Raw genomic sequence first — 24,045 nt, 5'->3', positions numbered from 1 at the left:
CATGCTGAAGTTTGCTGTGACCCAGATGACAACATAAACATGTATCAGAATAAAACTAAGTAAACACTGGAACTTGACCCTAGGCCCTGCATGGTAGGCAAGTGCTTGAGAATTCAAGGCCTGTGAATTATTATTGGACTCAGAGTAATGTTTGTGGCCTAGGAAAATTCTTGTTTGAAGTAATTTGCATTAGTAAATAATTTAACTTGGGAACTATACATATCTTAGTGAAGAAATGTAATTACTTTGGATTATCTGTTATCAAATTGAGATATTAGTTTTAAAAAAAAATTCTATATTCGAAGCCTTGTCAAGTTTCTGGGAAGATCATCTTTTCTATGTGGCTTGGGCTCCTTTTGGCCCTTGTGGGGAAATACTGCGTTGCTGTAATCAATCACCCTCAGGAGCATTAGGTCTGTGTTGCTACTGTCTCTCTCTGTTGTCTATTCGGTGAACAAGCTTGGATCTAATTGGGAGATGCTGTAGATTTAATGAACATTAGGTTAGAAAAGAAATTGTTGGCTATTGTTTTCCAGTGCTGCTGCTCTTTTAGCAGTTTCTGGATGTTACTAGGCACACTCCTGATTGGTCTTGGGCTTCAGAGAGAAAGAATAAGCTGATTCTGGTCTCTGGGATTTCATGGAAGTATGGATCATAAAATTTCTGGGATTGTTCAGCAGCAGTGACATGACTATTAATGAAAACATAAGCATTGTAGAAAAGGTCCAGATTTTTAAAAAGTGACCATTGAACAATTGTTTACTAAATTATTTAGCTAGTTCCTACTATTTTTGACCATCTAGTACCAATCAGTAAACCCACAGAGGATGGAAGGAAGAGGCAGTGGAAATTAAATAGTTGAGATCTGTAAAACTATATACTACAGCTAGCATTGTTTATTTCTGTCCCTTTAATATATGTAGCATTATTTCTTCTGGCAGAAGTGATGAGGAGTGTAAGTTTCAAGTATATTTTCCTTTCCTTTCTGGTAAGATAAATATTACTAACTAACAGTCTTATTCCAACTTCAATTATAGTGCCTGTGACTCAGCTTTATAATGTAAGAGACGGGCTACTTTCAATGCACTGAGTCATTTCTTGGCCCCTGCTCTCTGGTCTTTTTGCTCCTAGAGGGTTATCTCTGTTACCTTAGAGAAAATGTGTGACTTACCAGAGGCCTAAGAAAGGGAGAGAGTATGTCTATAAAGGAGAGAGACTAAACACCACACACTTTTGGAAACCTGTGCCCTTTTGATAGGATGTTTTGCTATTTTGTAAGTGGCTCATAAATGGTTTGAGGTGGTGCCTTTTCCTGCCACCAAGGTGGCTCTTAACTCCATCATAATAAGTATTAGGGAACAGCCTAGGGTTCCTCTTTCTTTTGGCCTTAGGGTTTAGTAAGCTATGGGTAATTGATGCCATTTCCATGTTAAAGCCAAGTTTTCTTTATTTCAAAAGTATAAATGCTCTAACTTTAGAATCTAATGGCTAACATCAAGGGGATACCTGTGTTTCTATAAAACATTGACTTTGGAAATGTCTCAGTGTGTCTACCTGTTAAAGAATTCTGTCTTCATTTTGCTGAAAAGTTGCACTCTTCCTGTTTACTTCTGCTTAGAGGTAGCTTTTGAAAGTGATGAACTTCCTTGTGTAGTGTGACATTTAGTAGAGCTGTACAGTCAGTAGATTTTTCTTCAGATGTTTTGTAAGTGAGACAATGAACAATGGCTGAAATGCAGGCTGGAATTTAGTTCTCTTTCCAGAATCAGGGTAGAAGGATGTTTTATCCACTGAGCCCTATGTACTTACCTTGTTTGATGATGAATATTTTACAGGCTTACAAGTGTCTTAGCTAATTTCAAATAATATCCTTAAGAAAAGTAGTGTACTGTAAAGGAATAATCCTTTTAATCCACAATTACCAAAACTTTGGACTTTTAGCATGAGTTATAGTAGGAGCAAAGTTACTTGTAACTAAGTAGTTACCTTGTAAAGTAGTTTGGGAATTGCTTTTTTTTTTTAAAACTTTATTTTAAAAAACAAAGATAAAAGAAAAAAATTTTAAACAGTTTTGCATAAATGTATACAAATAAAATTGTGTCAGTGCTTGGCTTTTTTTTCTTTTTTTTAAGGTTTGATACTCTGCTTTAAGGTCTTACTAGTTACAGAGCAAAAAGTACATGTAAACAGGATGTAACCCAGAATTAGTCAACGTTTTCTTGGTGTGTAAGGATTGAGCATGACTTTTTTTGTTTTGTTTTTTTCTTGAACTTCACACAGTCTGTGAGTTGTTTCTGGGGCAGTCCGAGCCTCTGTGGTGCATGTATCTTTGTTGTATATTGGAGTGTCTCTGGGGTATATGCCCAGAAGTGGAATAGCTGGATCTTCAGGTAGTACTATGTCCAATTTTCTGAGGAATCGCCAGACTGATTTCCAGAGTGGTTGTAATCAGTTTACAACCCCACCAACAGTGGAGAAATGTTCCTCTTTCTTCACATCCTCACCAGCATCTGCCGTCATCTGAGTTTTGGATCTTGGCCAGTCTGACAGGTGTGAGGTGGAATCTCAGGGTTGTTTTGATTTGCCTTTCGCTGATGGCTAAGGATGTCGAGCACTTCCTTAGGTGTTTCTCAGCCATTTGATATTCCTCAATTGAGAATGTTTTTTTACAAAATAGTAGAAACAGCATTGTATAGTTGTTGAGTCACTGATTTTAATGATTTCTTTTCTCAGTTTCTATAAAGGGAAGCTTATGCCATATTTCACTAATTTTCTCAGTTATCACTTCTAAGGATTTCGAATAGTACTTTTATATGTCTTAGAGTTTCATTGTGAAGAGACGCCACAACCAAGACAACTTTTATAAAGGGCAGCATTTAATTAGGGCTAACTGACAGTTTCAGAGTTCAGTCTATTATCATTATGGTGGGAGGCATGGTGCTGAAGAAGGAGCTGAGCATTCTATATCTTGATCCAGAGACAAGCAGAAGAAGACTGTCTCACACTGGGTGGAGCTTTTATATTACCTCAGAGCCCTGACTCCACAGTGATACACTTCCTCTAACAGGGCCACACTTCTCCAGGAAGGCCACACCTCCTAATAAAACCGCCATATATAGTGTGTGTGTGTGTGTGTGTGTGTATGTGTGTGTGTATTTCCATAAAACATCAAATAATCTGAAAATCATGGGTTGTATTATGTTTTTGTTTGCTTGCCTTATTTTTGTTAAGTAGATGCTTTTCTACAGGGTCAAACAAGTTATCTGTCATCTGGTTCAGTTCCTTTGCTTATATCACCAGGGCTTCAATATATTTATTGAATGCTGTGTGTCATTATCCAATGGTGTGTCATCAGTATATCATTGTAACTAATGGGAGTTTAACTGTGAATTTGTTAATAGTAAGCCTCAGAGAGAATACTTGTGCTGTTTTTATATTATCATTTTATATACTATATTGCTTTTTCTTCCTCCATACTTCTACCAGTTCATTCCATTTACTCAAAACAATCAACCAAGTACCAACTGATCATTCTAATACATGAAATTGTGATTATTGTGTGTGAACGGAAAATTCAGTAAAAGTAGAGATGCTATTGGCACTTCAAGTTCACTGCACTGGGTCAGTGTATAGTGCGTGCAGAGAAAAAAAATGAAAATAGGTGGAACTTATAAACTACAGCCAAAGCATTGAGGTTTTTGTGCAAGGGCTGTTAGGAATTGGGACATTTTTTGAACAACTCCGCACACAGAAATAATGTGGCAGGTGTGTTTCAGTGGAGATGTCTTACATTTGTTAAACATTGTCTTGGGCAGCACTTAACTTCAGTTTAGATAACTCCTCATCCCATTTGAACTTGAAAGTTGAAGATTCCTGTGTAGAGTGGGATCCTACTGGAGGAAAAGGGCAAGACAGTAAAATCAAAGGAAAAGAGAACAAGGGCAGGTAAGTCGGCTCCGTAAATCCGTTCTGTGGCTAAACGCTTACACTAGATTGTCTCTGACCATAATGACACTGACATTCTTACTTCTCCTGTGGACAGGTGTTTGTATGTTGATTCTTATTTACAATTTTAATGTTTATTCTGTACAGTAATATGATTTCTGATATGTTAATAACTCAAAGGTGAAGAATATAGTATCATCTGCCAATAGTTGAATTGTGGTTAATGTTTTTTATACTTTTTCTTTATTTCTTTCATAATTGTTTTATATATTTTATTTCAGCATTCTGGTTTTTAATGTTATAGATACACCAATCTGAACTAGTTAAAGAAAAGTTTCTTGACATGTGTCTAGGCTTATAGGTCATCTGTAATACCTGAAAGATGGTTGCACTAAATTACGCTCTGAGCATTGCTACCCAAGCCTTCCTGCTGAAGAGCAAGCAGTCCAGTGAACCCAAGACTTGAGGACCTTTGGTTTTGTCATACCTTTCCCACATGAATCAGAATATGGAAGCCATAGTGTTTAATAGTAAAGTTTTGCTCAGACTGATGGCAAATGTCTGTGAGTTACGACAGTGAACCAGAGCCCCTCAGAAAGCATTCAGGCTAGTTGTGTAAGATGCTACATATGAGCTGTAAAGGAGTGTCTTAACAGTTGCCTGTTTTTATCTGACAGTGTCCATGTTACTGCACTGAAGAAACACACAAGGTGACGATCTGTGTCTGTCTAGTTCTAGGACTTAGAGTCTAGCTTGGCTGAATAATTCTTTAACCACTAAGCAGGTGCCGTTGCAGCAGCCTTCATTAGTTAAGATGCTGCTTTGTGTGAACTGCCTCTATGGGTAGCTTGTGTTTTGAATTTATAGCATCGTAGTGTACTGCGTTCTTTTGAGTTATACTATATATTATAACGTGCTCTGCTTTAAAAGGACTTTCTTATCTGGTTTTACCCTGCTTTTACTTATACTTGGCATCTTTCTTGTTTCACTGTGTTCAGTAACATTGATCACTTCTATATGTATTTGATAGGGGGTAGATTTGAAGTGTCCTATAATAGTTATGTAACTTCAAAAGTGTCAAAAATAGTGAGCATCATGGATAAAATGATTTAGACAGTGGTACAAGTAGGGATCACTCAGGTTGCTCAAGTAGGATGACACTTAGAAGATAATCATATATCTTCACCAGGCACCAGCCTGTGCTCTTTCTTTTCAGTTTGGTTACTTGGTATTGGTGAAAGTGATTGCATTTGTATTATAAAATGTCATTGAACTTGGTAGACTGCATAATGTTTTGTTTGGCAGCTAGGAAAATTGTAAACTGATTTTAGCATTCAGACTATGTCTTTCTCCTTTCTCTCCTATTAAGATTATTGCATATGTTGGCTGTTTATAGAATGGTATATGACTATCCCTTATCTGAAACACTCAAGACTCAAAACTTACATATATATTGCACATATATAAAGTTGGGACTCAACTCTAAACTCAAAATTATTTGTTTCATGTGTACCTTATATTAATAGTCTGAACATAATTTTGTAAATGTCTTAGTATACTAGTGCTTTTTGACTGTGGCTGGCAACAGGTCACGAATAAGATTCTATTCATAACATTTGTCAGTGCTCAAGAGTTTTCAGTATTGAAAATTTTCAGATGTTTATATTAGGGCTATATATTTTTATTTATCTTTTCATAAGTATTTGCTGTAGGATATATGATGGATAGTATTGGGCTTATAGGGATAACCACTGCCCTTGCTTTCCATAAACTTTGTCTTAGTCATAGAGATGAGCTGTGTACACACGAAACAATGATACAAGATGGCAGCCATGTATACTGATGAACTAGAAGGAAGATGTCCAGAGCTGCCAGGTGTTGAGGTGGTCAGTTAGAGCGATGTGCCAAATTTCTGTCACAAGCGTTTACTGACTTACCTCAATAGTGTAAGAAAGGTCACAAAGTAAAGGATGCTCAGTCATGCTGTTTTTCATTCTCCCCAGTTGAATAGTACCAGGTGAAAGTCGGGTGAGTTAAGACACATCACAGGCAGAGGATCTCATTAGTAGGAAGCCCTAAATAGAAGGTTTGTGTTGACTGATGGAATAGGATGCTAAAGAAGTAGGGAATAAGAAAAGATTAAAAGTGGAAAGACGACTAAGTAACAAAAACTGGCTTCTTAGTACACACACTTCTTAAAGAATGGTGCTTCTCTTTAGTAAGAACAGGTCTCTAAATCAATGGTTTTCATCCTTCCTAATTCTGTGACCCTTTAACAGTTCCTCATGTTGTGGTGACCCTCCAACTATAAAATTATTTTCACCACTACTTTACACCTTTAATTATGAATCATAATGTTATGAATCATAATGTAAATAACTGTGTTTTCCAGTTGTCTCAGGTGACATCTGTAGAAGGGTCATTTGCAGCCCCAAGGGGTGTCAACCCATAGGTTGAGATCACCTGCAGTAAATAAAGCTGAGAAGGCTAAGCATATTGATTGGTGCTGAGCTTGGTTTTAGGTAAGGGATAATTCCTCTAGAAAGTGCTGAGGAACTTGTTTTGCCCACGTGTATGAGCAGGATGCCCACTATACTGCCTGACACCAAGGCCCACTCATGCCTCCTGGAGGGCTACCTGCTAAAGTCTCGAGAGCTTTCTGTGATTGTGTGTGAAATGTCACAGTAGGGCTAGGGTCTAGAGTATAAAATTAGCATAGTAGGTCCTGAAAGACCTTCATTTAAGAAGTGGTATTTAAACTGTTTCTTCAGGAAGTAGGAGAATTTGTAGTGTTTCATCTTGCAATGAAGGGAAACAAGAAGAAATATAATATATAAATGTAATCTAAAAAATAAAGAACACTTTGGCTGGCATGTTTAATATATATATTAATATATATGTGTGTGTGTATATATATATGTATATATATACACACACACACACACACATGTACATCCTTATCATCACAAGGCTAAAGTGCAGACTGGACTAAAACATAAGCCTATGAGACTAAATTGCTTGTAGACAATATGAAAAATGATTATTTTATCTTACAATGGTAAACATTTGAAAATGAGTTAAACAATTTGCTCTAGGGGCTACACAAGTACTTAATCCAGTGAAGTTACCAAGGCACCTTTAACAAGGAAATTGTCAAAAGATGGTAGCTGCAGTCCTTAAAACAATGGATGCAGAGCTGGGAGGGTGGGGCCTCACTCAGCAGCTAAACTGTCAACCTCAGCAGCTATCTCTTTTCTGTTTTTCATGCTTCCTTGAATTTCTTTACTACTGGTAAGTCATACTTGTTTTAATTTTGTTCCTTTGGTTTTTTAGATTAGCTCTTAATATATTTTTGAAGCTGGGCTCAGTGAATCATTTATTATATATTATTATCCGCCCACTGTTTATTTCTCTGGAGCTCCTGATGTATAGTTTTCAGAATGAGTTTCTTCCCAGCAAACTTTTGGACCCACCAGTGGAGGAGTAAATGAACTATGGGTATTTTAGGAAGATGTTCTGGTTGATTCTGATTCCATTGTGTTTTCTCGGTTGGTATCAATGCTTTGTTACAAAAATCCTAAAGACCTTTTTTTTTTCTGTTGTAAGACTCTGGGGATCAGAGTTCAGCTCCATATACTGAAGGATTGCTATTCTAACGTACAGAGTACACACCTTCTCTAGTTTCAAAATGTATATTCTACAAGTACTCCTAAGATTAGTTAAAACTATGTTTATTATATGTAAATATAAATATGTAAAACTAAATTAGCTTGCAAAGAGGAAGGCTGATGTGGGGAATACTTAATCACACAGAAGCCTTACATTGTATAGATGTTTCAGAAATTTAAAACATTTTGTTAGGCCAGTCTTATTTTTATTTTTAACCCTGTTCCTTTTCAGCCTTCCCTAATGTTGCACCTAAAACAAGGCTTTTCATGCTTCTCAAGTAACAGAATGGCTTCCTCAAATGAAATATGCCCAGAAGGCTAATCTAAAAAGAGAAAAAAGACAGGTGGCCAAAATAAGGAGCAGCCCCAGAGCTGGCCTCATCCCAGCATCCCACAGCAGTTGCTGTGGCATTGTGGTAACCTGGAGTTCAGGGCATGTCTTGAAAACTGCCATCCAGAGCTGCTTTGTCCTCCTCACCACAGAACAGTGGGGACTGGGAGATGGGAGGGGGATCTTTTTTCTTCTTCTGTCCTCCTTTCTTTCCTTCTTTCCTTCCTTCCTTCCTTCTTTCCTTCTTTCCTTCCTTCCTTCCATCCTCCATCTGTCTACTTTTTCTATTTTGAGAAAAATGTAGTGTTGTCTTTCCCCTTTAGTTTAGAAAACACAGAGTATTTGTACTCAGGTAGTTTATATAAAAAAGAATTAAAAAAAAAACAGTGATATGGACTTTTTCTTTTTGAGTTGTCATTAATTTGACAGTATTTAGATTTTAAGTTCTTACCACGTAGTGATTCTTGTGTTTCATAATAAGTACCAGGTTAGAAAATTTGGTCAAGCTAAAATTTTTTGTATACTAATTTTATTTGACAATTTATTATCTAATAAATTTTAAACTTCTTAAAGAAGTCAAAAACACGTTTCTTCAAATGTTTTTCTTAGTTTCACTCCCCCCCCAGCATTTTGAGGCAGAGACTGTATGCACCTTATTCTAGCTTTAAACCTGTTCCTAGACTGTCTCAAACTTGTAATTCTCCTGCCTCACACCCTTGAGTGCTGACCTTACTGGCATATGCACCACACCCAGGGATTTTATTTATTTCTGTCTTCTATTTTTGGAGAATTTCTCAGAAGCACTTGTAGATACATTTTCTCCCACTCAGTTCCTTTTTGCTTTTCCTGCCCCGACTTGTGCCCTCATTGTCACAGAAAATTCTAGTACCAGTTGATCTCCGCTCAACTCTAATAAGTCCATACTGTGTGACTTGCTTTAAAATGACCTTTGAGGGGTTGTTTGTTTGTGTGTTTGTTTCCAAGGCAGGGTTTCTCTGTATAGCCCTTGCTGCCCTGGAACTCACTCTGAAGACCAGACCAGGCCGGCCTTCAAAAATAGGAGGCTTTTTAAAGAAAAGAATATTCTTTATTAGTCTAACATCTCAAATGTTCATTGTTAATAGTAACTCACGTAAGGGACATTTGATCCATGAAGATTTTATTGTTCTATGTGATCATGCTACTTAATAGCATTCACTAAAAAATGAATATAATTAATATAAATATTTATTTATAATTCACGAGATAGATGAAGCAGTCCAGTTTAGTTTTAATTATTTGAAACCATCTGATAAGTCTGCTCTCAACAGCAAGATAATATTTAAATGATGCAAAATGAAGTCATTAGATCACATGAAATGACTGGAACTATCTTTATGCTTGTTTTCTGATTATAATTTTATTTAGTGATTTATTTTCTACTAAATTTTTTCTTTGGGAAGAAAAATTCTAGTGCAACTATATTGGAAAATTTCTAAATAATGGTAATAATAAAGTATTTCTATTTTTCTAAATAACTTTAGAATAATCTCTCAATATCTTCCCTTTCGTGTGTGTATGTGCGTGCGTGTACACACACATGTAGATAGGCAGGCAGTATTCTCTAGGCATCATCCACTTTGTATTTTAAGACTGGATTTTGTCTCCATTTGCTCAGCCTGGACTAACAATTGCACATCACCATTCCCTGGATTGTTTTTCTGTGCATTCTAGAGATTGAACTCCAATCCTTAAGCTTGTACTTGATACCAGTGAGCTGTTTCTACACCCCAACTTTCAGCATGATCTTAACCAAAAAGGCAAAGGTTTCTCAAGTACAAATTTAGTATAATTAAATCATACTTTAAAAACATCTTGGGGATAATATAAGGAACTGAGACTACAAAAAGTACAGTATGGAAGTCGAAGCACTGTCTTTGTAGGTCCAACGGAAACATCTTGGAGACGTAATTTTTCTGATGGTTTTGAGAGTTAACGAAGAGTCTAGCAGTGGCCCGTTTGTGTGTCATATTATTTGATATGAAAGGATCTTGTTCATTGCAATAGTGGGCATTCTTTGAGATTCAGTATTTCCAATACACAAATTCAGATAATGTCCTCTTTTTAAGAAGGAAAGATCAGAGCAAAATACTACTAATAAAATAAGTACTTAGTTGTAGTGAGGTTAGGAACCTGGTTTTGCCATTACTTTTATTTAAATTCAGTTGTAAAATATTTACAAGCAATAGTCCAAGATTTTTCTTAATTTTCCCACCAGCAAATCTTGTCTTCTTTTGACATCATATCTTACTTCAGCTGTGTGCTCTTTGTATAAACCTTGCTCAGTCTGCATGATACTAGTGTTTACAGCCTGCTTTGTGTGGATGGCTTCTTACATTTGAGTGCTTATAATTGATAACTCATTAATAATTGAGATCAAATGAAGTGTTGCAATATAATGAGAAGTATTTTCAAAGATTTCTGCTATGATTTGTAATCCTGACTTATGAATAATTTTCAACATAAATTTTTTTGTTCCTGATTTTTTTTAGAAGTGGTACACCATCCCCAAAACGGACGTCTGTAGGCTCCAGGCCACCAGCAGTAAGAGGCAGCAGAGACCGTTTTACTGGGGAGTCATACACAGTGCTAGGTAGGCTGAAGCTCAGTAGTTCTCAGAGTAAAGGCCACATAGCACACTGCTGGGATTCCCACTCCATCTGGGAAGTCAGCCTGTACAGTGGATGGGTCTCTATACAAGTTTCTGTTGAAGCCTGAGTACTGTCAGAGGTTTCAGACTGACTCACTGACACATTAAATTCTACTTCGGCTCATGTGGTATGCCTCATGAATATAGCCCTTGTAGGGATTCTAACAAAGGAAGCCTTTGAAGTATTGTATATGCATTGAAACATAAATAATATGTGTAAATTTATAGCATATACTCTGCATTTAGCATCTGTTGTTGATGTGGTTGTTCTCACAGAAAGAGTAGTTGAATTCAGTGGTTATGGTGATATAAGCCTGCCATCCCAGTCCTTGGAGGCTGAGGTGGAAGGATCTTGAGCTTGGGTCTAGCCTGAGATGCATAGTGAAATTTTAAAAAGAAAAAGAAAAAGGAAGTTGTTAGAGAACACATGGCAAGTAAAAATCTGTGACTCTTAGGATAACAAAAAAAAAAAAAAAAAAATCAAACCTTTTTCTTTATCTTTTCTAGGAGACACTGCTATTGAAAATGGACAACATTACTGGGAAGTGAAGGCCCAGAAAGATTGTAAATCCTATAGTGTGGGTGTAGCATATAAAACGTTAGGCAAATTCGACCAGTTGGGAAAGACGAACACTAGCTGGTGCATCCATGTCAATAGCTGGCTACAGAACACATTTGCAGCCAAGCATAATAATAAGGTGAAAGCCCTGGACGTCCCTGTTCCCGAGAAAATAGGTGTGTTTTGTGACTTCGATGGGGGTAAGTGCACTTGTTTTTCTAAAAAAGGCATTTTCCCATATTTGCTTGTACTTCAGTATATTTAATGTATATAAGATAGTATTTTTCTTTCTGTGAAAGTCTTTGGGAATATTGCTTTTTTTCTCTATTTGATGCTGGTTGATTTCTTAGGAACAGCTTACAGAGAAAATGAGGAACTGGACAAAGCAGCTACATTTAGAATAGTTGAAAAACAGACAAATGATATCAACACAGGGCACAGATGAAGAAGAGAGTCAGGTGTTAGGCTGAGCAGCTAGTGTGTGAGTTGTAAGGAGAGGACACTTCTGAGAGAGACGGTGAAAGGTGGGGACTTCACAGTTAGCAGAGCTGAAGCAGTAGAGTTTTAAAGCTGGTAGAATTTGGCAGTCGGTATATAAAGGATGAGATCTAAGCACCTAGTGAGCTAAGAGAGCCTTTTGTTTGATGATGAACAGTTGGTGTAGAGCAAGAAGACTTACTGGGTGGACGCCATGGGAATTCACTTCCGGGACTATGAATTTTAAATCATTGCGGCTAGACCTGAGTACAGTTTTGCTAATCTAAATAGGAACCATTAAAATCAATAACTTTTACCAGTAAGAAGTGTTTGTTTATTCATGTAGTATAAAATTGGCACTTCAGGGATTTAACTGATCTTCATCCTGCCCACTGAAGAATTGTTTTTATTGCAAAACATTCTCTAGGTTTTTGAACTTACTGAGTTGCTGTGTGAATGTGGTGGACAAAACTTGGCACCCATTCTCTCTATACCGAAGCGTTGGTTGTTGGATGTGAGGTCAGGCAATGTTGTGGAGAATTGGGCCCTTTCTCTTAATCAGTGCCAGCTGCAGGCACTGCAGTTTTGATGCATCTCATGGATTTGCTAAGCGTGATTCCCAGATGTAATGATTTTGCTGGATTCATCAGACCAGCAGCAGAGTGACAAACAGTATCCATGACTTTGTGACAGAGGGAGAGGAGAGAGCACACATGCTTTAGTTCTTAGGAGCATCTTTGGTTTGACCACTGAGCAAATCGTCATAATTGTTATGGGTACTCCACTTTTTCTTATACCATCACAATCAGAATGAGAATGGTTGTTTTTATTTTAGATCAGCTTAAGAGGCACCCACGTACCAAATCCTTTCACTTTTCCAGTTGCTTCAAATGCACAGTACCACTGAGTGGGCCATCTCAGCAGTGCTGCTCGTCTTCAAGTCCCCTAATTATGCAAAGTGTCTTTCCCACCTTCTGTAGTGCAAGTTCACTGCAGATCCAGACAGATGTGTTACTGATGAGGGCTGTAGCCACTGCTTTACAACCAGTTCGAACTTGAAAGTGAACTAGTTTGCTTTTTGTCTGACATTTCCATAGTATAAAATAAATATAAAATAAATAGCAAATATTGTCAGTAGCAAGAAACATAAAGCAATAAATGTGCATTAAGGTGGTATATAGCAATCATAACTTTTTAAGAATGTATTCCAGAAATGACAAATTTCAACAGTGTAAAATCTACAAGTGCTTCTGCACCAGCCTAGCAGACTATGGAGATATTAATGAGATCTTGATGATCAGAAGAAAAGCAGGCTTAAGTTTTTATCCTTTTCATGTTTTGGAATTTTTATAAGAATTGTTAAGTGTGGTTGATACCATTTGTAACAGAAACTAATGTTAAAGTACATCTTTTGGCGTGGTCATCTGTTTAACTTAGATTAACTTTGAATAATAAATAAGACTTTTTTGTCCTTTTAGGTCAGCTTTCATTTTATGATGCACACTCGAAGCAGTTGCTGTATTCATTCAAGACAAAATTTACTCAGCCAGTAGTACCTGGTTTCATGGTTGGTACCCACTCATATTTTACAGCTCAGCACTTTTGGGGATAGTGTATGCAGTAATGGTCTGGACTTCAACGATGCCAAGCCATTGTTTGGCCTAGGGAACTGTACAGCATCTGTTTGGCTCAGCCATACACGTGTGAGATCTTTTAATGTTCTTCGTGCTTTTAGTTTGTTCACCATTCTTAGAACAACATTATTTTCCAGGTGATACATCAGTCTTTTGAGTGCCCATTAGGTTAGTTTTTGTGGTGTCTTCCATTTGAGGATATGACACAAATGAATGATTTCAAGACTGCTCAGTTACATGCTGATTTATGGAGAAAAATCATGTTTCTTCACATAAAATGAAACCTGTCTTTAATTTTTTTAATAAACTGTCATTGTTGCTTCTATCACCATAACTGTTTGCTTCTTTGTTAAGATTAGGTTTGATGTAGGGAGTTCTGAGATCCACTAAAGGCTTCCTTGGTTGGATAAAACTTTTCTAAGGCGGGGTGGGGTGGGGCGGGGTGACTTCCTCTCCAATCCAGATGGCACCTTTCTAGGCCACTTTATTGGTTGTTCCACGTACGTTCTCTTACATCTTTACTGCACATGTAACTCTCCACTTGAGAAGAAAGTGTTCAGGGTATGTATAGATTTAGAATTTGTATTTACTTTTAAAACTCATAATTAAAGTTTTATTCCTGACACCTTAAAATCTTAAACTTAAAATAATCCTGATAGCCAATGCTCTCCATTTTTCATTAAAACATAAAGGTGATTAATAAAACAAAATATTTTTCATTTCAAATAATCATAATTATGTACTAATAGATAGCTGTTTTAAACTTATTAAACATCTTCACTTCCCTTCCTTGAAGCCTAGTTTTATTAACTTAGTGATGGATGTTGTTTGCACATGATATTAATTTTTAATGTTGAGTTGATGAAGTTATAATTTACATACAATATTGTCTATGTTGAGTTTTGCTAGATGCATGCAGACATATAACCACTGCCATAAATGAGGATGTGTAAATTAGCACTGTAGAAAGTTCTTGCATGCTCCCGTGTAGTAACAATAAGTGAGTCGTTCTCTCGTCCCGTGCTTTGGGCTGCTGAGGCTGTCCTGTAGAAGGACGGTGACCAGCCCTGATGCTGCAGCACGGCGCATGGGAATGTTCGCCTCACTGCCCCGTGTGCCCGTCAGGCGGCTTCTCGCCTGCTGTAGTGTGCTGTGTGCTGTGGAATAAAGCCAGGGCTGTGCATGCCGAGCTTATTTCCTACCTCACGTTATTGTGACACAAGGTCTCTCTGTGGACTAGTGTGGCCTGAAGTTCTCCTGCCGTGCTTGAGTTTCATGTGTGGGCTTCATGCTTGGCTTCTGCCACATGTATATTTATTACCAGTCCAAGACATTTGTGTTTCTAGTAGATAATATAAATATAGATAGATAATATAAATAAAGCCACTATAAGCACTCACATAGGGTTGTTGTTGTTTTGTTTTTTGGTATGGACATATGGTTGCTTTTCCTTTTGGTAACAGGGTTGTTTAATCACACTGAAATTTTATGCTTAATTTCCTAAGAAGCTGTCAAAATATATTCCACGGACTATGGCATGTCTGCATTGCCGCACGCAGCATGTGAAGGGTCATCACACCGCCCACCATTTGCTTTATCATTGTCTCACTTGTCTCCTTAAAGTCTGTATTTTTAATTTTGACATTTATGTCTTTTATTGGTCTCTTTTGTGTTTTTATATGCAGCCTGGCTCAAGACTTTTTTTCTTTGCACATGAATAGCCACTTCCTCTAGTACTGTTTTCTTTTTTAAAAAATCTGACCTTTCTCTATTGCTTTCGTTTTGTACTTTTCTGCTAGATTTTTCAAACTTAAAAAAAAAAACCTATTTTATGTGTATGAGGGCTTTGCCTTCGTGGTTATTATTATTACTATTACTATTATTATTATTATTATTATTATTATTATTATTATTATTATTAGTGGTAGTGGTGGTGGTAGTAGTTTTAGTTTCTCTAACCTTGACACAAGCCAGGGTTATCTGGAAAGAGGAAACCTCAGTTGACAAGATACCTTAAACAGATTGGGCTGTAGGCAAGTCTGTCCAGTGTCTTCTTGACAAATGACTGATATGGGAGAGCCAACTCTTTGCTAGTGTGGCCCTCCCCAGGCAGCCATGCTGGGCATATAAGAAAGTCAGTATGCAGTGTTTCTCTGCTTTACTTCCTGCCTCCAGCTTCCTGTCTTGAGTCTCTGCTCTGACTTCCTTTGATGATGGACTGTGACGTGGAATCTAAGATAAACTCCTTCATCCCCAAGTTCATAATGTATCACAGCATTAGAAACCCTACATAAGCAGTGAGTGAATGTCCACCTCATTCATACCTGGTGCCATAGAGGTCAGAAGAGGTCACCAGATCCCCTGGAACTGGAGTTACAGATTGTTGAAGCCACCATGAGGGTGCTGGGAAACAAACCCAATTCTCTGAAAGCAACCAGTTCTCTGGATTGCTGAGCCATTTCCCTAGCTTTTTTTTTCTGCTAGATATTTTTTTAATTGTTTTTAATTTATTCTCTTACATATTGCATACCAACTACAGTTTCCCCTCCCTTTTTCCTCAGTCCCTCCCCACTCACTCCTCCATTTCCCTTCAGAAGAGGGTAGGCCTCTCAGGGATATCTACTAAACACGGCATATCAGATATCAGTAAAACTAGACACCTCTCTTCATACTAAAGTTGGACTTAGCAACCCGATAGGAGGGAAAGGGTTCCAAAAGTAGGCAACAGTGGAAAGATAGCCCTACTCCCACTATTAGGAGGCCCACAGAACACCAAGCTGCACAGCCCTAACATGTGCAGAGGACCTCACTCAGACCCATTCAGAAACGCTGGCTGTTGGTTCATCTCTGTGAGCCCCTATGACCCCAGATTAGTTGATTTTGTGGTTTTTCTTGTGATGTCCTTAACTCTTCCTACAATCCTTCCTCCCCCTCTTCCAAAGGGTTCCCCAAGCTCTGCCTAGTGTGTAGCTGTGGGTCTCTGCATCTGCTCCATCAGTTGCTGGGTGGAGCTTCTCTAATGATTATGCTAGTCTACAGTATGGCAGAGTATCATTAGGAATCAGCTCACTGGCTTTTTTCCTGGTGTGTTTGAACTGTCCTGGGGGTCTGGACTATCCAAACTCTAGTTCCTGGCCGGGCAGGCTGAGTCAGGGGTTGGCTCCCTCTCATGGCATGGGTATCAAGCTAGACCAGTCATTGGTTGGCTATTCCCCCAGTTTCTGTACCACCTTTACCATAACCCGCACTGTAGGCAGAATGAATTGTCGGTCAAAGGTTTTGCGGCTAGGTTGGTTGTCCCAGTCCTCCACTGGAAGTCTTGTCTGGTTACCGGAGATGGCTGGTCAGTTCCACTTTCCCTACTCTAGGAGTCTTTGCTAGGGTCACCCTCATAGACTCCTGGCAGTTTCTACTGCATTAATTCTACCTCGTTCCCAAAATGTCCCACAATTCCAATGGTCTCTTTCAGTACAACCTGATCCCTCTTGTTCCTGTCCCCACTTGTCCTAGTCTACCTGAGATATTGATTCTAGTCCCCTTTCCAGGAAGATACATGCATCTCCACCTTGTGCCCCCTTGCGACTTAGCCTCTCTGGGCCGATTATCCTTTTCTTTATAGCTAATATCCACTTATAAGTGAGTGCGTACCATGTTTGTCTTTCTGGGTTTGGGTTACCTCACTCAGGTTGGTTTTCTTCTGGTTCCTTCCATTTGCCTGCAAATTTCATGATTTTTTTTTAAACAACTGAGTCATAGAAACTCCATTGTGTAAATGAACCACATTTCTTTATCCATTCTTGAGGGACAGTAGCAGGACATCTAGGTTGTTCTCAGTTTCTGGCTATTATGAATAAAGATGCTATGAACATAGTAAATGTCTTTGTGGGACAGTGGAGCATCTTTTGGTTATATGCTCAGAAGTGGTATAGCTGGGTCTTGGGGTAGATTGATTCCAAATTTTCTGAGAGACCACAATATTGATTTCCAAAGTGGCTGTGTAAGTTTGCACTCCCAACAATGGAGGAGGAGTATTAACCTTGATTCACATCCTGGTCAGCATGTGCTGTCACTTGTGCTTTTGATCTTAGCCTTCTGACAGGTGTAAGGTGGAATCTCAGAGTAGTTTTAGTTTCCATTTCTCTGACGGCTGTGGTTGTTGAACATTTAAGTGTTTCTTGTCTATTTGAGAGTCCTCTGCTGAGAATTCTGTTTAAGTCTGTACCCCATTTCTAATTGGATCATTTGGCTTGTTGATTTCTAATTTCTTAAGTTCTTTATGTATTTTGGAAATTAGCCCTCTATCAGATGTGGAGTTGTTGAAAATCTTTTTCTATTCTGTAGGCTGCCATTTTGTTCCATTGACAGTGCCCTTTGACTTACAGAAGCTTTTCAGTTTCACGAGGTCCCACTAATTGTAATTCTTAGGACCTGAGTGGTTGGTGTTTTGTTCAGGGAAGTTGTCTCACTAGATCATATGTCCTCTCTAAAGTCATGTCTCAATATTAAAGCCATAAGTGAGACAAGCTTCTCTGGGGTACAGTGCCCTAGTTGTAAAGGTTAGGGATATACCATTAGTCAGCATTGCTCCCTGAGATTAATCCAGTTTAGTCTCCTGAGTTTCTGCTGCCCTGTGTCCCCTTTCCTGGGTGCAGATTCAGTGGCCTCTGCTACTAGACAGACTTCCTTTGGCTGCTGTGAGTCTTTTCATCTCTGCTCAGCTCAAATATAAAATGTATCAGTTTGGGATTGGTTGATATTTATACATGTAACATTTTGCCTTCCAAATGGAAAGTTAAGGATTACTGGAGTTACTTGATTTGAGTCTAAGACTTTGTTTTTATTTTTTCTTAGGTTTGGTGTGGTGGACTTTCTTTAAGTACTGGAATGCAGGTTCCAAGTGCTGTGAGAACACTTCAGAAGAGTGAAAACGGAATGACCGGTTCAACAAGCAGCCTGAACAATGCCACTCAGTAACGGCAACTCGGGCTGTGTCTACCCTTCCTCAGACTGTGTGGCCTTTCCCATACGGTGACTAACAGATACTTCTGAGTGGTGGAAATCGGGTTTTCTATGTTCTGCTTTAAAGCCTGGAATCTGTTAGATTAACTACCAAATAGGAAGCAGCCATGGGAGGTTATTTCGGTGTCCCATTGAATAGTCAGTAGGAAGAGGGCAGTGCTGACATACTTACGTAGAAAGCCATTTTCTGTTCCCTAAGCTATTCTGGCAGTCATGTAACTGTATCTGGTGAGCGGGAGCTGGGCTGCAGAGCTTTGCAGCTTGCCTTCCACTCTCCATTTTGTCTTTCTCCTCACTGGCTGTCATTAAGTCCTGCACCAAGGCTGTAAAACACAAGGTCCCTAAAGGCTTCCTAGGAATTGAAACCTTTGCCTAGAGATGGAAGAGAAATTGTCCTATGGTGGCTTATTTTATTGTTTTAGAAATAAGCTGAGCGTTTCATAGGGTAACTTATGTATAGGTATTTTTTATAGTTATAACTTAAAATATCAAGCAGATGGAGAATGTAGGCGGCACAAGAGAGTTTTGTGTGTGTGTGTGTGTGTGTGTGTGTGTGTGTGTGTGCGCGCGCGTGCGCGCGCATGTGTGTGCTGAGTTATACAGTCCACTCCTTCATGGGCTCCTGGGTACCACATGAGCCGTGCTCACTGACTTTGTTCTCTGCTTTAACCCCACCTATATAGCTGTTTTTGTATCTCTGAGAAAACTTCCACTTGAATTTGGCACTGGTGATCATTATTGCTAATAGAAGTTTATGAATTAAGTTTTATAAAGGTTAAAAAGCTGTGTATTGCTGATTTTTTTGTCTGAAAGGTTATAAAGAAATGTGCCTAAAGTATTCTTTTCTGGAATAATATATACGTTCTTCTACAAAGATATGGAATGGTTTAACCAGCTGTTTAAAAAAATACATGTGTCCTACTTAATTGGTATATGTGTTTTTCAAGTAATCATTTGAAGGATTCTTTGTTTTGCTTTGGCTTTTCTTTCTGTTTTCTTGGTCCATTCATTTACTATTTAAATGTTTATGATTCTTCCAAAAGTGAACATAGTTTTCCCCAAATCTGAAGGAATGTGTGAAGCAGTTAGTAAAACCTGTGGTTATTAACAGAAAATCCTTTTATTTAAAAGTTGATTAAAACTTCTTGAGCCAATTAAAACTTTTAACAACTTTTTTGAGCCAAACTAGAAGTTGAAATTGTAAAGCTGCTTTCAGAACTTTGCAGAAATGAATATTTGACTTTTAAGTATTTTTTGAGACTTTTAATCTCTTCTCATTTTAAGTAACATGAGTTTCTGACAAACTTCCCTGGAGAAGTGTCTATTTTGCTTTCTGTGTGTAGCTTGTAGGATCATAATAAGTGTTTGCCCTTAAAATGTATTGCTAACTGGCATGATTTTTTTGTTCTGCTTATGAAACAAATTTGACCTAGAATATTATTTTTCCATATAACAATTATTTACAGTATTGTCTCATAACACACTGGTAGTTTTTAAGATTAAAGCAGTTTATAGAATGAAGTGTATCAATATTCTTTCGGTTCCCCAAAGCAATGTTTTACTTTTTATTTATTATAGTTCGAAAGACATTTTTCATTGTTTCACTGTCTATAGAAATGGTATTTCATGACCTAAAGAAAAAGGAATTACTCCTTTTTTGTAGACTCATACCTGAAAGTAATGATTTACTGGAATTGTTTTGTGTGGCTACTAAGTATATTTTGTCAAAAGTGGCATGGAAAAGCCAGCTGTTCTTGTATAGAACTCTTTGTTATGATATTATGTCTTGCATAGTTATATCTTCTCATTTATATGGTGCCTTTCTCTCATGCTCACTGTCTACTGAGCTTAAGGCAGGCGACACTACCACAGTGGGGAGGGCTTCTGTTGAGGCCAGAGGAGTACATGTGCTTCCTCCTTGTCCTCGTCCCGGCATTTGAGACCTTCATCTACAATTTCCAGTCACTGGAAAATGCATTACTTATTGGAAAGTTTCTATTTCTCAGCAGATTTGTAGAACAAAGTATCGTCAGTGAATAAGAGTCCAGGTTCTTATCATGTGATATTAGGTACTAATTATACCTCCATTGCTTTAAAATAAACATTGGGGTCTCTTTTAAAAAAGAACAAACTTGTAGTATTTTAGTTTAAAAACCTTAAGTTTAAGGTAACTATTAACTTGGTCATAATATGTGATATTCTCTAAACATTAGGGTGAAATGGCTGAGCTGCTCTGCCTCCTGAGGTTTTATGGAAAGCTTGCAAGCTCTCTCCAGTATTCTGTCACCCCGTGTCTGCTTGCACAGCTTGAACATGATTGCTTTCATGAAGAGGTGTGGGGATGTGGACTGTAAGGGATGTATCACCAGGGTGAAGAACTGCTTCATAAAATATGTATTAACTATTGCATTTCCCTTTAGCAGTTGAATTCCAAACCAGTTTCATGTAGCTGGAAATGGACAGGAAGGAGCCGTACGCACTTTAGAATTTCCTACAATTCCTTTGACTCAGCTGCTTGTGTCACGGTTTTAAATACTGGCAAATATGTTTAGACCAAGTATTTAATGACTAGTACACATGGAAATTTAAGACACAGTGATCTTCTGAACGTCCCAGGTATAGGCTTTTTAAAAAGTGTTAAAAACGCTGTCTGTGGTTCAATTGATAGCACCTCTGCCATGTGACAGTAAACTGCTGGACAGCCAGGCTGGGCCTGTTCACTCTGTTCTGAAGATGTTCTATTCTAAATATTCTAAAAAAAACAAACCATCAACAATATTATGTATAATTTGAACTTCCATGATTGATTCTTGGTATAAATAATAAAAGAAAATATTTATGATGAAATATTTTAATTAGGTCAATTACCTAGAATTACCTAGTTTTTTCTATATATCTTTTCCATGAAATTATAGCTATGTATTTGCTGTTATTTCTTTCAAAAACAACTTTTAAAAATTGGAAAGGGATATATATTGGAAGTGATTACTCTAAAGAATATTAACCTTAAAAGAAGACAGTATAAATGTCTCACCATGAAATACATTACTCTGGGCTAAAATTCAACTGTTTTAGTCTCAGATGTTTTTAGCATCTTTTTAAAATCGGCATATAATTCATATAACAGTATTTAAGTTTTTATGATACAGCATCAATTTTATTACTTTCTATCTAGGTTTCCTAGTAGAATTTAATTCACCATATGAACCTCACTTGGTTATTTTTGATTTGATAGCCTTGATCTAAAAATAATGTTTTGTTAATATGTCATTAGATTTCTGAAAACTGCATTCATGGGCTAGCAAGATGGCTCATAAGAAAAGCACTTGCTGTCAACAGGATAGCTTGAGTTTGTTCCCTGGGACCCAAATGGAAGGGGAGACTGACCTCCAAGTTGTCTTTTGAATTGTGCACATACACACACACACACACACACACACACACACACACACACAATGTACCTTAAAATTTTTTTTAAGTACAGTTGTTGTAGCTTGTAAAAATAACTATCAAATTAACTACACATGGTAATACTTCACTTTTATATTGTAATAAAAAGTTTGGTAAATTATCCTCCCTTGACTTACTTTTACATCACATTTATTCTGTCGGAGGTAAGAGTGAGTTTACTCAGTACCCATGTCACCATCAAGTTGCTATTTTCAACCACATATACCATTCATAATTCCAGCACCCGGAGAGCGGGAAATACAGCTTTTCTTACAGAAAATCATCATGGCAGCATTACCTCCTGCTTAGTATTTTTAGTTTTATGTGTCTTCTAACAGTGTTCACATTTGTGAGTCTGATGTCAGTATTGTGTTACCTGAGTGGTGTGATTATCTGAATACCATAGGAACTTTGCACCAGTGAGAATTTAAGTGGATTGTTTGCTGCTTTTGTTCTCATTGGAAGGTTGGGCATGCCATATGAATGTTAATAATACTGGCTTAGTAATCAGTACCATAGGACTTTCATCTTGACTACCCAACCATATCAAAAGAATACTTCTTCTGGGCTAATAATACTGGCTTTGATACATAATCATTTCAGTTATATTTGTTTTAAAGTATATATTATATTTTCTTAGTAATAGTCAACTTGGTGCTTAGGAATGAACATGTAGAAGTTTTGGCAGTGTGTAGAGCAGAGGTAAGTGAATGTATTTGGTGGGCATGGAACTTAAGATTCAATCAATTTTACAATAAATCAGATTGTAAAAGATTGGTAAAAGGCATTTTAGTAATATTGGAACGTTTTAGAGAGCACAGGACTATGAGAAGGATTTCTTAACATTTCCAAATGTTTGTGAGGTACCAAAGGACTGAGACTAATTGAGCTTTTAATGGAGACTCTTTGAAATCAAATCCATAACTGACTCTATTAAGATACAATAGCTAAACAGGCAAAAGCTGCAAGTCTTTAAGATTTTTGGCATTCTTTAAGTATTTAAACTTAATCATCATAGCTGCCCCATGTAGGAATCTGTGACCTCTCTGAATCATGCATCACCCTTGGGCCTCTATTGCCTTACTTAAAACATTGTACCTTGTTTAGCCTACCTCACAGGGCTGTTGTGAGGAGTGTGCTGAAATGGAATCCTATGTGAATGGGATGGTTTTCATTAAGAATGGCTGTGTTGGGATACTTATGAATGCTGTTTTGTTTGAAAAAGCATGTTCTTAAGTTGGTATAACCAGTGATTTTAAATGATTTTAAAAAATAAGACCTCCTGCAAAATGTCCTTTAGTATTAATTTACTTTGTGCATGTTTGTTTCTATATTTTTCAACAACTACACAACATTTACTAGTTGTAAAGTCTACTGCAGGGTAGAGGGGAAGCCTAAAGTAAGCAAATTGTTTCCACGCCTTTTCCACCAGGAGTTTAGAATTTAGAATAGCTGGTGCCCCACGCAGAGGGAATTTGGCTTGAATAACTTTTCCAACAGCCAACCGGTTCAACAGTTTGTTGCCTTTGACAAATATTCATCAACTGTATTGAATCCTACTTTTTATTAAAGAAGAAACATTTTAAAACCTTGTTCATTCGCCTGTATCAGTTAGTACCTGTCTGGACATAGTCATGTTGCTCTAGATGGGATTGTTACATGGTTTATAAGTTATCCTACTCCACAGGATTTGGGTGTGTTTTTTATCTAGACATGGTTTTGCTACACAGTTGTGATAATAAAGATGACAGCTCCTCAGGTTTAACCTCCAAGTTGTGGATGAAGTCTATTAATAAACTACACATGATCTATTCAGTGCTGCAAGAGTGTTTGAAATGAGCACACTGCCTCATTTTCCTTACAAACAAGACAAAGCCTTCTAAATAATTTTTTTAAACTTTAAAAATGGTTATTCAAAGCGTAGTAACTTGTATGTTGAAATGATTGTATGTTCTGTATAAAATGTTCCACTTGAGATTTTTACAAAAGCACCTGTATTATCCCTTCTAAAAATTAAACCTTCCTTTTGCTTTCTTTTGTGTCAGTGTTTTGTTTTTATCAACTTTTGTTTAAATATCTATAGTTGTTTATTGAGAAAGAGAATGTTTAAAAAGCCATTGTCTTATTTCCTCAAAATGTGGTAGACAATGCCATTTAATAGTGTTATATGTAATGAAGGAAAATCCTGTATTCAGTAGCCAGGAGCTACGAGCAGCTTCTGTGAATAATGTACTAGCCACTTGACATTTTAAATTTATATTAATTTAAAATAA

General features: G+C 37.4%; 1 protein-coding gene across 3 annotated transcripts in view; it reads left to right on the top strand.

The window, feature by feature from the left end:
- FSD1L (fibronectin type III and SPRY domain containing 1 like) overlaps positions 1–23,785 on the top strand; it is a 66,145-nt gene extending 42,360 nt beyond the window's left edge. The window contains exons 9-14 of one of the 3 annotated variants that reach the window (XM_080940129.1): positions 3,816–3,945; positions 4,623–4,655; positions 10,479–10,576; positions 11,141–11,392; positions 13,148–13,236; positions 18,155–23,785. In XM_080940129.1, coding sequence (XP_080796255.1) covers positions 3,816–3,945; positions 4,623–4,655; positions 10,479–10,576; positions 11,141–11,392; positions 13,148–13,236; positions 18,155–18,277 — 725 coding nt within the window. In that variant the 3' untranslated portion in view covers positions 18,278–23,785. Of the gene's footprint in view, positions 1–3,815; positions 3,946–4,622; positions 4,656–10,475; positions 10,577–11,140; positions 11,393–13,147; positions 13,237–18,154 lie in introns of all 3 variants that reach the window. The other 2 variants (XM_080940128.1, XM_080940130.1) reach the window with 2 other exon arrangements.
- Positions 23,786–24,045: the final 260 nt, after the last annotated feature.

Source organism: Micromys minutus (assembly GCF_963924665.1).
Source record: "Micromys minutus genome assembly, chromosome: 28".
Lineage (NCBI taxonomy): Eukaryota > Metazoa > Chordata > Mammalia > Rodentia > Muridae > Micromys > Micromys minutus.
The sequence above is the reverse complement of the archived record's forward strand: the minus strand, read 5'-3'. Positions and strand labels throughout refer to the sequence as shown.